At 41.7% G+C, this 13,534-nt stretch overlaps 1 protein-coding gene across 1 annotated transcript; it reads right to left on the reverse strand.

The window, feature by feature from the left end:
* Positions 1-544: 544 nt before the first annotated feature.
* On the reverse strand, positions 545-3,827 carry LOC147613049 (DNAJ heat shock N-terminal domain-containing protein). The gene is made up of 3 exons (XM_086782346.1): positions 1,534-3,827; positions 1,366-1,424; positions 545-1,152 (listed from the first exon to the last, which is right to left on the reverse strand). Exons 1-3 carry the CDS (start codon positions 3,577-3,579, stop codon positions 1,095-1,097), a joined length of 2,163 nt encoding a protein of 720 aa, XP_086638472.1. The 5' UTR covers positions 3,580-3,827; the 3' UTR covers positions 545-1,094.
* Between the last annotated feature and the right edge of the window lie 9,707 nt (positions 3,828-13,534).

The raw sequence follows: 13,534 nt of genomic DNA on the forward strand, positions 1-13,534 counted from the left end.
GTGTTGCTCCCCTTGATAGTGGTATTCATTGCTTGGAGTCCAACTTGTCTTGACATGTATTCTATAGTGTGATTACGTTGATACCTCATTCATATCTATGCTTGAATACATGGATAAGTAAAGAAAAGGATAAGTAAAGAAAAAATTGGTGGTAAACAAGAAAAGAAAAGAATAAGTAAAGAAAAGAGAATTAAGAAAAGGATAAGTAAAGAAAAAATTGGTGGTAAACAAGAGGATGGTGCCTCAAGAATGGAAACCTGGGCTTCATGTGCAAAAATTGAAGGCAAAAAAAGGAGTCTTTTTCATGTTCTTATACAAAGAAAAAGCTGGTCTATGTAAAGAGCCTGGGGCAGCAATGGGAATGTGCAGACATTTATCGGCAGTGTATAGCCAGCCTTTTGTCCTTCGCCATCTTTTCCATGGGAAGGCACAGATCTTCACAACACAATCTTTCATTACACACTTGTACGTGTGCCTTGCATGTGCATAGCACCAAGCACCTCAGTTGCATAGAATAATGAGACTAGAAGCATATTTTTAATAATTCAGATGGTAACATATAGGAGGATCACAATGCAACAAACCAACGCTACATGCCGTAACCATTAATTCACACTACTTTATTTCCTATGAAGCACTTAGAATTAACCTCTTACTGAAAGGCCCTTTAAAACGCCTCTAAATCCTCTCCCCAAAGGGCACAAGAAGTTTACAATACTCAGAGCTCTCAAATATTGTTTGCTTGAAGTACCACATAAATTGCATGTATGCAGATTTGTGTTTTCAGATAAAGACAATATGGTACCTTATGGTACCAAACTAGAATATCCACCAACCGAGACAAAAGGCTTAGCCCCACTATATAAAATTGCAACTTACCCACTACAAAAATGGTGTCAAAACCTATTAACAGGCCTTGAACAGGTTGATGCTCGATCTCCTTCACTTTATAAGGAGCATAATACATTTTTCCAGGACTCAGCAGAATGCAAGCAACAGCTCAGTGGCATAAGCTTGTACTGGTTTTGCCAGATCCTACATATCCAGTTGTTTGGCCCAGATGATAGAGCTGAATAACAGCACTTACTGTAGACTCATTTCCCCTTGAGAGCAGCATGTTTGGTGACACTTATATGCTTGAACAGCTGATTCCTGAAAAAAACACAGATACCTTTTTAAGGATAAACGCGATTGTAAATGAGCCAAACATTTTGAGAATTACTGCTTGTAATGCATACAGAGAAGGCTCTAATCAAGCCCTGCCACAGATTGCCACTTTTAAAAGCAGGCATAGACAAACTCATGCAGGGCTTTAGCAAGAGTGCAGCTTGGACAAGGAACAGCCAGATAAGTGAAAGACCTCACCTGGACTCAAAATCTTCCCCACAAGTCTCACAGGTGTTTGTTGCAGTTTTAGCATTTCCCTACAAAAAAATGCAGCACAAAAAACTTAACCTTCTTGCTCCAAACAAGAAAAAAAAACAAACTGTATCCTAACAATTAAACCCCTTCCTGAACAGCTTCACAAATTACCTTGCTTTTTTTCCCTTTTGCCGGTTTCCTTGCTTGGTCTGTTTGAGCAGTCAAATGACTGTTCATCTTGTTGCCTTTAGACCACCTGTTTTCTCGACTGCCGTTGACTTGCCCACCATTCTCAACCAACATGCTTTCGTCCTCCACTTTAATACCTTGGGTTGCATGCCTTTCAAAAATCACGGATTTGTCCTGCAACGAACAATGTGCATCTTCTTCATTTACCCCTAATGCTTCATACTTAAGCATCACATTATCCACTTCTTTTCCAATAAACAACTCTTCTGCAAGCTTTGAATGCCTGCTTACACTAGCAGCTTGTTTCTTCTCATTGCGTAACTTTCCCTTTGATTTTTTCTTCTTTGAGAAACTACCAAAATCTTCAGTGATCCTGTTTTCTGAAACAGAGGTACTGCCACTTCCAGGATCATCTTCTTGATCTTCATCATCCTCTGGCTGTTGCATGTTTTGGCGAGATTTCAGCATTGCTGCAAGCAGTTCTTCTTCTTCTTCTCCTTCATCTTCATCTCCTTCTTTGCTAGTTTCCTGCCTATTAGCAGCTTCAGCTTCATTCACACCATCACTACCTTCACTTGCATTTTGCTGCTGCCTGCTAACATAAGAGTTCACCATAGTTAACAGACTGTTTAGTTCATCATCCTCTACTTCAGAGTCCCCATCACTAGAATCACTATCTTCTGCACTTGAGACACCTTTCTTCTTGCTGTCCTTAACCGTTGCTTCGGCATCTCCTTCCATGCAGTCTTCAGTTGTTTGGATTGCAGCATTTAGAGGACTTGCCTCTGGTGCTGCAACATGTGAAGATCTCGACTTCTCACCAAAGGCATCAGCATTTGAAGCATTCCTGTCATCTGTTTCTGAGGTTGTTGCTGACTCTGCTTCTGAAGCCATTGCTGGAAAAGCCCGAACACCAACAAACTCATTATCTTCTATTGCCTTTACATCATTTTCTAATTCTAGCAAGGCCATGGCTTTGATTTCCTCATCTTCTTCTCTGAACGATTCCTTCAGAAAAGCCACCCTATCCAAGTGCTTTTTTGACCTCTCGTGATTCCTCCACTGCTCATCTGATTTGAACTTCTTACTGCAGACAATGCAGTAAAACTCATCCAGCCGGTCCTTTTTACTACCACTGCTCTTTGCAGCTCTAGGTCCCCAGCCATAGCTATCATCGATGTCAGATCCATCATCCGCATCATGATCATCATGAGAGATCTTAGTCCACTCTGCCTCTTGGTAAAGCCTAGCCTTCATCATCTTATCTTCTTCGGCTTTCTGGCGTTTGAGCTTAAGCATCTCCTCTTTTTCTTTCTCTAGGCGCTGGACCTCAAGCTGCCTCTCTAAAACCCGCTTGTCACGCTTCCTGACAAAAGCAGCCAGGCGGCGGACAGCCTCATTGAACTCCTTCCGGGCTTTAGACCTGATTTTCTTATTCTCCTCTTCCATGAGGCGCCGGAGCTTGCGGTTGGGGCCAGCAGAGGCTCTGAACTCATCACACCAAGAGAAATCCTTGAGTGTGCTAAACCCTAGCCAATGGCTGTAGAATTTCTGGACCTGGGAGTAAGCAGAGGTAGGGCCTCCCATGTCTGGGGGGTCCAAGGGGGGACGAAGGCCATGAGAGCGGGAAAAGGCTTGCTCCTGCTGGTGTAGTTTGGTGAAGACGCCAGCATAAACGGCATAGAAACCCTTGCCGGTTTCGCCATAGCCAGAAAACACAGAAGGAGAGAAGTACGGCCAAGGGTTGAAGTCGAAATCTGATGAAGATGAAGAGGATGATGAAAGGATTTGAGAGCGATGGGAGTCATACCAGGACCTTTCGGCAGAGTCGGCGAGCACTTCGTATGCTCTTCCGATCTCTTGGAACTGGATTGTGGCCTCCTGGCAGGCTTCTGGGGATGCACCGGACTGCTGGATCTTGTCCGGGTGCCATTTCAATGCGAGCTTCCGATAAGCAGAGCGGATCTCTTCAATGCTGGATGTCGTATCCACCCCTAGAATCTCATAAAGGCACCTCTGGGTCTCCATAGCCCGCGTCTAGGGCTGCCAAGAAGAAGGAAGGGTTTTGGCTGCAGGCTCTGCCTGTACCTGTGCCTGAGCCTCTATGGCTATGGAGTAAGCTTTCAATTATCGTTGGTTATGGCAATGGGAAGCTTATAAAGAAAACAGGTTTTTGCCGCCACAGCAGCATATGGTCGGTTTACACGCGAGTCACGACTCTCACCATGGTCCCTCAGGGGTGTGCTTTGCAAACGTAGCTTAGAAGGGTTTCACACGCCTCCGGCAGACCATTTGGCTCTTAGGTTGTATCTGTATTTGCTCGCATGGCCCGGAACTTGGCTGAGATTCACACGTGTCCGGCACAAAACTTATGTTGCTTGTGATAGGGCTGTGGTGCCTATCTCTAAAAAGAGTTCAGGAGTATGCTGATAAGTATCGAGAGGTGCTTATGAAAATTTCGTAAATTTTACCAGACGTCTTACAGGTTCAAAAATTCGTCTTGGGATTAAATGATAAACTTTGACCATTAGTGTGTCGTGAGATGTGTCAAACTTTATCCAAAGCTATAGACATGGCTTTTCTCAGGACCTTAAGACACTTGGAGAAGGAAACTCTAATTTCTCAGTACAAACATTAGAGCATAACATATACTTGCACAAATTGAAAGCATACACCTTGATAAACCAAATAAAATAAGCAAGAGAGAGAGAGAGAGTAGAGGTCACCGCCGCCGCTGACACAAGAGTGGGAATCTGGGTAGAGTGTGGCACTCTCCCATATTTTTATGTATTAGAAAAAGCACTTGCTTTCTTTTTCTTTTTTCTTTTTAGGAACAGTAAGTATATATAATATTAACAAAGGCAAACCTTTACAAAAAGTTCACTTCTCTTAGATACACCAGATTCATCAACTAGAGGGGTCCTTATCCATACCAAGATCTTCCAAACTACAATTAAATAGCTTGCGTATGCAATCCCACCTATCATCATCCCAAACAAAGAAAGACTAACCCCAAGAGAGATGATAACCTAACTGCATACAGCCAATCATCATGGCTTTAGTAGAAGTACATCCTTTGGGAGGTAGCTTCTCCAAAACTTGCCCACCTACCTAGATCTTCACAACAACTGGTCTTGTTTCCAGAGGATTCTCAATGAAAGCCACAAATGTGTAGATAGGCTACTTCTCCTTTAAGTACCATCTTCTTGTCTTTGGCCCAAACTTAGGCAGCTTTGCTCTCACATCATATCCTGAGTATCCCTGCATAGGAAACCTAGTATGTACAAGAGTTTGCTAGTTTGTGGAGCAGATCATCTAATCCCAGCCTGCAAGGAATGGATTAATTGGAATATATCAGCATCATTCAGTTTATTAACATAATATATTGACCAACACATATTAATACTTTTGTACATTAACTCTAGGGCATCTACCCCACTGTTCACCTCTTTTTGAAATCCTATATGATTCTTAGAAATCTAGATCTCCCACAAATAGCAGAATCTAATGATATCAAACACTAACTTATTGCTTTCTTAGCATCAGTCAACCTTCCAAGAACCCAATCTCCCCAAAATTCATGAACCCCTAGACTGTTAGATACCCATTTTCCAATTCCACCCCATCCCCCCAATAGCTAGACATTCCCAAAAGGCATGCCTCCCATATTCCAAAGCAGTTCTACACCTGGAGCAACATCCAGAAGTGAAGTTTCTTTGTAAGAGCTTGAGTCCTAGAGGTAGAGTTAACATGCATACCCTCCATAAGAAGACATGGGCTTTCATTGGGATACTTGCCTCCCACGTATTTCTCCACATCTTCCTCCAGATACAAGCATTCCAACTTACCTTCTAGACTATGTTGCAATATTCTGCATTTACCTCACTCTTTCTCAATTCCAAGTATAGGACCTTAGCTACCCCTTTATCCAACTTGACTCTATTGAACCACATCTAGTCCTTTATCCAGCAAGACTCATCAAAGGCTGTGGATACCCGTTCTTTCTGCACTTCTGTCAACACCTATCCTACCAACTGCCTCTCCCTTGGTAGTAATCCAAATTCTGCCACCATCTGATCCAATTCCTTCCATTCTACCAGTGACCAGCCCTAGCAATCAGCCAGTCTTCTTAGACCTTTGTTATTCAGTTTTTTGGCTAGAGTAATGTCAAGGCATGCCAAAGGGGGATTAAATTTATGGGTTCACCAAATCCCCAAGCTAAAAAAAGAATTACCTGTAGCTCTGGGGCAACCATCCCAGCACATCAGCTTCGGTACTTCCTTCCATCTGCCACATAAAAGGTTGCAAAGGGGGAGCTTGTGATTTTAAGGGGTGCATTGAGAGCAGCTTGTTTTTCCAATTAAGCCCAAACCATCTACCTTTTTGAAAGACATGGGAATCTTCCACTAGTTCCTTTAGCATTTTGGTCCATGTCTCTTCCTAATGTAGACATTTGGGAAGGAGAAGAGCTATTCTGGCTAGAGCATGAGTGGGAAGATGTACGATACCAATACCACCTTCAACCCTTGTCATACTCAGCTAGTCCCAGGCAAGCTAAGCTGCCATTTCCTGCTAGTTACTCCAGTTTCTCCATAGAAAGTCCTTTATTACAGGACCTATTTTTTTTCCACTAACCGTTACCAAAGTTGATCATAGGGCATAGAAACATGATGTAAGCATTTAGAATAGCATTGCAGATGGTTAGACTATCATGAAATGGAACCCTTACCCCTTCCCATTTGTTCAATTTCTGGGTGAATCTCTCTAGGGCCCAATCAGTTATTTGTTTATTTGTCACCTCCACCCCAAAAGGAATTCATAGTTACCTAATGATTTGGCCTCTCTTGATTACCTAACATACCCATCTTTCCATATCAAAATCATTGTCCTCAGTCAGACAAATTATCTTGGATTTCTGAATGTTACATCTGGAGCCAGAAGCATCTGCAAATTCCTATATAATGGGAAAAGCCTGCCTCACATTATCATTATCTGCTCTTAGAAAAAGTAGTGAGTCATTAACAAAGCATTGAATTAACAAATATTCACCACTCCTCAGCTTTAATCTAGTCACCCTCCCTTTTTCACAAGCATCTTCAAGGGCCACAATGAGAGGATGGGAGGCAATAGCAAAGAGCAAAGGGGCAAGAGGGCATCCCCGTCTTGCTGACCTCCTGATCTCAAACCCTCCCACAAGTCTTCCATTCAAAAGCAATTTAGAGTGTCCCCCAAGAGTGAGTGTGTAGATACATGAAGCTATCTTAAGCCAAAGCCCAATTTCTGGCGAATGTTAGGCGAAAGCCAGTAGAGAGGAAAGGGAGGTAGTTGACTCAGGAGGGGACATCAAAATAGGCAAGGACGAGATTAATGAGAACTTGAGAAAGGAGGAAAAAGGGAAAGGAATATTGGAAACTTAGGGAAGTGGTCAAGCTTAGGGAAGTGGTCAAGCTGAAGGAGGTTGGACCAAAGTTCCTGATTAGGCTAAGGGTAAGTCTAGCCTCATACAAATTAAGGATGAAGCTGGGAGGGCTCAAACTAACCAGCAACTAAAGAAAGGGGAGGCAACAAGTCCCATAGTTATCTCAGCCCATTGATTTACTCAAATCCTTTCAGTCTCGTGGGAAGGGTTGACAGTGAGACATCTTCTATAGAAAGATTTAATTGGCATATTAAAATAGCCTGGAAATATATTCACAAAGGATCTCTTGATGAGGAAGGTAATAAGGAGGTAGATATGGTTAGCGGCATGGAAATATATTTAGAAAGGATCTCCTGTGATGAGGGAGGTATTAAGGAGGTAGATATGGTTAACAACCTAGAAATATATTCAGAAAGGATCTCCCGATGAGGGAGGTAGATATGGTTCCAGAAATTGCCTTGATATGAATTATAAGGAGGAGGTTAAAGGTTATACTTTGAATGTGAAGGGTATAAAAGATAGGAAGAAGAATGCAGCTTTTTGGGGACTAGTTAGAGAGTGGGGGCTCTCTATTTTGGCTATTCAACACAACATTTTTTGTTTGAAGGTGGTTAGGAGGGATAGATATAAGGACTGGGTTGTGTTGTATGGGGAGTGGAGGGGCTATAGTGGTGTGATGACCATTCTTAAGAAAAACCTAAAACCTTGCTTAGTTGCAAGCCACCCTAACGGCAAGGCCCTTGTCTCACCCTTATAGTGGAGATCCATATTGGGGGAGAGAGATTATGGGTGGCGAATATTTATGGAGACCATAACTATAAAGAAAGGTGTGGTATGTGGGAATGCTTATCTAACCTGGATATTCAAGGTCCTTGCATCCTGATGGGAGACTTTAACATGGTTGAAAAACACTTAGATAGATGTGGGGGGGATGGGTTAGGAAAAAAAGAAATGGGAAGAGTTGAGGGTCAACAATCTATTGTTTAAAGATGATCTATTTATTGCTTATACTACTAAAGAGGCCATTAGCAGATTAAGAGGGAGAGGGAACATGGAAGGGTCATGGAGATCCTTTGCCAATGACATGCAGGGTATTATCATAAGGGTTGGGAAATTGGGAGATAACGAGAGAAGGCAGGAAAGGAAAAGATGTAGTGAACATTTAGAAGTTCTCCAAAGGAAAAGACAGGCTGGCAAACTGATTGAGGAATAGATCAACCTATATGCTAGATGCCAGGTATGCCTTAAAAAAGAAGATGACAAGCTTGCCAATATAGGCCTAGGTAGTCAAAGATGAAGAACCTTCAACTCTAGGAAGAAACCTGATAGACACCTATTAAGATTAGTAGAAGAAAAGGAAATAGGGAACTGGTGGGGGGACAGATCATTGATGATAATGGGCAGGATTTGGGGGAGATTGACTAGGTTGCAAAGAAATGGATGGAGTTCTTGGGATCTACTTTAAGTTTGAAAGAGGATAGCTGAGAATAATCTCTTAGGTTTGATCAATCAAAGAGTAGAAGCTAATAAGGCTAGATGGTTGGAGAGAGAAGTGGTACTAGATGAATGCTGGATGACCCTCCTTAATTTGGGAAAAGAAAAGTCCCTTGGCTGGGATGGGCTCTCTTTGGATTTTTTCATCTCCTTTTGGACTTCTTTAAAGGAATTGGTATGGAACATCTGTATAGAGGCATTTAATATTGGTATCCTGGATAAAGATCTGAAGGAGGGAGTGGTGAAGCTCATCCCAAAGCAGGCTACATGTAACAGATTCAATCAATCACTAGAGACCCATAACTTTGTTAACTTTAATCTACAAAATCTTGGCCAAAGTCATTGCCTTGAGGATCTCTCTTGTTCTCCAAGAGGTAGTGTCTAGGAAACAATATGGATTCATTAAAGGTAGGTCCATATATGATAACATATTTGCTGCAATGATAGGGAGAGATGTGGCTCAAAGGATTGATTAGAAATGCATTATGCTTCAGCTAGATTTGGAGAAAGAATATCATAGGATCCATTGGTCCTTTGTGGCAAGGGTAATGGACCACAAAACCTAGCTAATGGACCACAAAACCTAGCTATGTGGCCGAATCCCCCACATCAAAAGCAGGCCCTAAGAAATGGGCTGAATTTAAAAGCCAACTCTATCTTTCCTAGTTCTCCCAAGTTGACTTCCATGGACTTTGGGGTTTCAATCTTGGTGTTTGAGGTTAAACACACACTGTTCACTTGGCGATCGGAGTCTTCCTCTTTCAAAATATACAGTGTCGGACCCAAAGAGTTAGCTAGTTATCCAAGCATAGGCATGAGCTAGGACGGGAGACCAACTAACTCTACCCAAACCGGGTAGGCTTTGTTAAAACCCTAAGATCTCTCTAGATAATTGTTATACATAAACATGCATAAATCAGGCATAAACTCATCCACTCGACCACCCCCGAGCCCAAGGGATGCACACATGAATTATAATGAAGTACATCATACCTTTACCTTGATGTCCCATACCATTAAGAGGTATAACTCCAATCCAGTAGCATCATGTAGCTATAGTGTGAAATGGTAGGTGAGTACTTATGATCCTCTACACAAAGAGAACATAACATAACCTAGCCTCAAGATAACATTAAGAGACCATATCCTAATCCCCCCTTGAGTGTGCCCCATGCCCCTATTATATAGGAGGGCCCTAAAGTACAAGGGGTACATAAGTATGGTGTGTGGCTGGTAAGGTACACACTGGACTTCCGAGGTCACTGATATATATAATGGTTGGGTGGTTAAACATGGTATGCGAAGCTAGGTTTATTTTAGCTACTCTTGAGTTCTTCTTCTTCTCTCTCACGTTTTTTGCATGAGGCTAGAATCAAAGAGCTAGGGTAGCTTGCATGGAGGCCTGACACACACACTCTTCTCAGCTGAGGTACTAATATTCTTGTCCTAGTCCTTGGTCACTATTTTCAGATTTAGTGCTTGTCGGATTAGATCTGGTGTGACCATGATAAGGTGTTTCTCAGTCTCATTATCAAAAGAGCTTATGGCCACACACTCTGTCTTTTGGTTGTAGGTGGTAATGGCCTCACAACACCTTTAGAGGTCCATGCCCCATGGTGGAAACTCTTGTGCAAAGCTTGCCTTGTCTCTGCAAGTTCCCAAGTTCTAGCTTCCTGCACTCTAGTATAGGCACACAGCTTCCTACACTCTGGTGGAGGCACATAGCAGACATAATTGGGTTGGGTGAGGGGATCCCATAAGTGGAATCTAAGGATGCTACCCCCCACCTCTTATTGTAAGGTCTCTTTTGTTTCACCAAGGTCCATAATGGTATAAGGTTCAACATTGGTTTAGTGGACCTTGTTTTTCTCCTTACGGTGTGGAATGGATCCTAAGGCCATAGTGCCAATGTAGCAACTTGTGCTGCTTCCAAGGAATTGTGCAACCTTAAATACAATGTATCCACTTGCCAAGCAATTAGTGCATGAACCACCAAGGCATCAACCTATAACTCCTTGTTGTTGGTCTGATGCAAATACACTTTTCCAATCCTGTGCACTCTTTGATTTTTTTGTAGATAATCAATCCCTGCTAGGCATCCAACAGTGGTGGTGTGATGTAATGTTTACTATAATAAAGGATTTTGACAGTAATGCAATGCACTTGGTGTGTCTTGCACGCTGCTGCTACACATTGGCAAAACCATACAGACACATGCAGAAATGACAAAAGCTCCCTCCTTATTACTAGGCATAAGATGGTGTGTCCTAGACGATGCGCACTGACAAAACTATACCATCACGCAGAAACGATGAAAAGCTTCCTCCTTACTAGACATAAAATGGTTGTTCAAATCCACAATCAGAGTTCAAGACCCACTCTGAACACACTATTGCACCTACAAAGATTGTGTATATGTAATTGATTTTCTCTATGTGCCCTCATGTTTGGGACACTGGCCACAGTCCAATGTGATAGACGCAACCACTGCTAGAGACTATCCAATAATGGAGACGAAATTGAAAAATACCTAGCTAGCTATCTCTCACTAGAGGAAGGTCGAAGACATGGGATACAATCAATCGAGAAAGCTATGCTCTGCACTCTTTGATTGTTGTTGGGAAAATGATTATGCAATTGGGGGTTTGGATATTTATACTCGGCTCTGATGATGTGGCATAAGTGATAGTGCAATTGGATGATTAGAAGACAATCGATCGATTAGATGGACCGATTAGACACTGGAGCTGGGTAATCAGATTGCTCGGCTTGACTACTAACAATTGTGCGATTGCATGTTAGATTAGCTGATTGGACTTGAGGCAATTGAAGACAATGATCAATCGATTGAAGTTTTGATGATTGCATTGTGCTAACAACTGGAGGCCTTATGATCCATTTTGGTGATCGGAGCAAGGAAAAAATTAGGGGGTATTTTTAGCCCAAGGGATATTTTAGAGGGGTCTTTAATATTGTTGAACTATTTCACTAGAAACTTTTTTAGGAAAATTTGCCCATTGTTTTAAGTTTTTAGTGGGTTTTCGAGATAATTCACCAAAAGTACACTACATACCACCATATAAGGTAGAGAATTTCAAAGATTTGCCCAAGTTTTTTAAAGTTTTAGGTTTATATATATAAACATTTTGCCAACCCATCTACACTGTATACTATTATATTGGTGTTTTATTTGGAGGTATAGAATCGATGATTTAAGAGGAGTATCGGTTGAAAGGAGAGTCAGATCGTCCGATTAGATTTTTTAATTGACGATCCATTTTTTTTGGATGCTTATCAGTGCATGGGTCCCAATAGTGGTGCCTAGATGCATATGTCTTTTGTTGTGGACACCCCTAGGTATGATTTGAATGCATGAAACATGTTGTATAAGTACACACAGTGGGGGTCTATGGGCTTTTGATGAACGAGGTTCTTGTGTGCTCCTTTTGTGTATTTTAAGGGTTTAGCTCCAACGTTCCTCTTGACTCATTTGGAGTTGACTCTTATGCCACATTTCACATAGGTGACTGCTTGTCTCTCCAACATAAGTGACTCGACTTGTGGAAAAAGGAATTGTGCAATGATGTACCAGTGATGTGATTCCCTAAGGAATTATGCATGGGCTCATTTTGGCCTTTTGCAACCTGACTCTTAACTCTTATGTCTCAAGCTCATTTTGGTGAGTTGACTTTTGAACCCTCATGCCATTGGTGTATTTTGGCTAACTTGACTTAGATTCTAGATGTTTGCCGGATGGCATTCCCCTGTTATTATGCTTTAAGCAATGGTGTCTTTAGTTTTGTTATCCAAGTTAAGGGTGTTTGCATCATATTGGATAAACTTGGCTTCTGTCCATGTTAAAAATGAGGCTTTAATGGATTTTGGGCCTTCTTGTGCCGAGATAGCCTTTGCACTATACTGATTAGAGGTTTCAAATATCTTAATTCCTCCCACTCCCATTGGTTGAAAGTAGAAGGATGTAAGCTATAGAGATAACATGTGGATTCTACTAGGAGGAACTTCTAGCAGGGATTCATACTCTTAAGATATTAAGATGGTATATTTTGGGTAATGCCCATAGTCCATGTGTGCTCAATATTAGCTTTCCCCTTATCTTGCTTTTTGGGTATCCATTCTTTGGTGTGACATGTCGATGCATGGTCCTTGAGTATGCTGATGATTTTGGTAACTTTTCTTTTGTCGCTCTAGGAGGGTTGCATCTTTGTGTAGATTGCATCATTGGCATCTGAATTTTTCTTTTTCCTTGGTAGTATCCTTTGGCTATTAGTGACCTTTGTATGGTCTTCCATCCTTTCATGGCTAGATCATTGTTGGGCTTTTGGCTTCTTCTTGGCTTAGGGATCCACACCAGCTTATCTTCAAATTGGGTTGGCATTCTGGAGATACTCTCCAAGTTTGGAATCTACACCTGTTTAAGCTTTGGAATCTACACATGCTTAAGCTTTTTATTCTTAGGCTTTGGTTGTTTGGTGGACACATAAGTTAGCATCCTTAGTGTCCTGTATACCCACACTTGCTTCCTCTAGTTCTTATGGGCTTTATGAGAGATTGAGGTAGCTAGATTGGAAATATTAGTTACTAACCTTTAGTGCCTCTTATAGTGCCTCCTTCATTGACATAGATTTTCCTCCTTTGTTTGGTTGGGATCTTTGATTTTCAATTTTATGAGATATGGAGAGCGCTGATTAGATGAGGCTTTGAGTTTATGGATAATTGTAAGTGGTGTGTCTTACGGTGCCTCCTCTATTATAACGAGGCTTTTCCTCCTTTGGTTGGGCTCCTTGATTTTCAATTTTATGGGATGTGGAGTGTGCTGATTGGATGAGGTCTTGAGTTTATGGATAATTGCACTTACAACTTGATAGGACCTACAATAACTTCTAGATCTCAGTATAGAGATCTATCCTAGTTCTCCTCCAAGATGAGAAGAACATTTAGCATCTGTTGCATAAGCTTGATTGTGGCAGTCCTCATGGTCAAATGTATGCTATAATCGTATTTGGCTATCCATCCCCTTGCAAGGATTATCTCTTCTAGCATTGTTCGTGC

The sequence above is a fragment of the Cibotium barometz genome, chromosome 44 (assembly GCF_041138505.1).
Source record: "Cibotium barometz isolate CiBa-2024 chromosome 44, ASM4113850v1, whole genome shotgun sequence".
In the NCBI taxonomy this organism is placed as follows: Eukaryota; Viridiplantae; Streptophyta; class Polypodiopsida; order Cyatheales; family Cibotiaceae; genus Cibotium; species Cibotium barometz.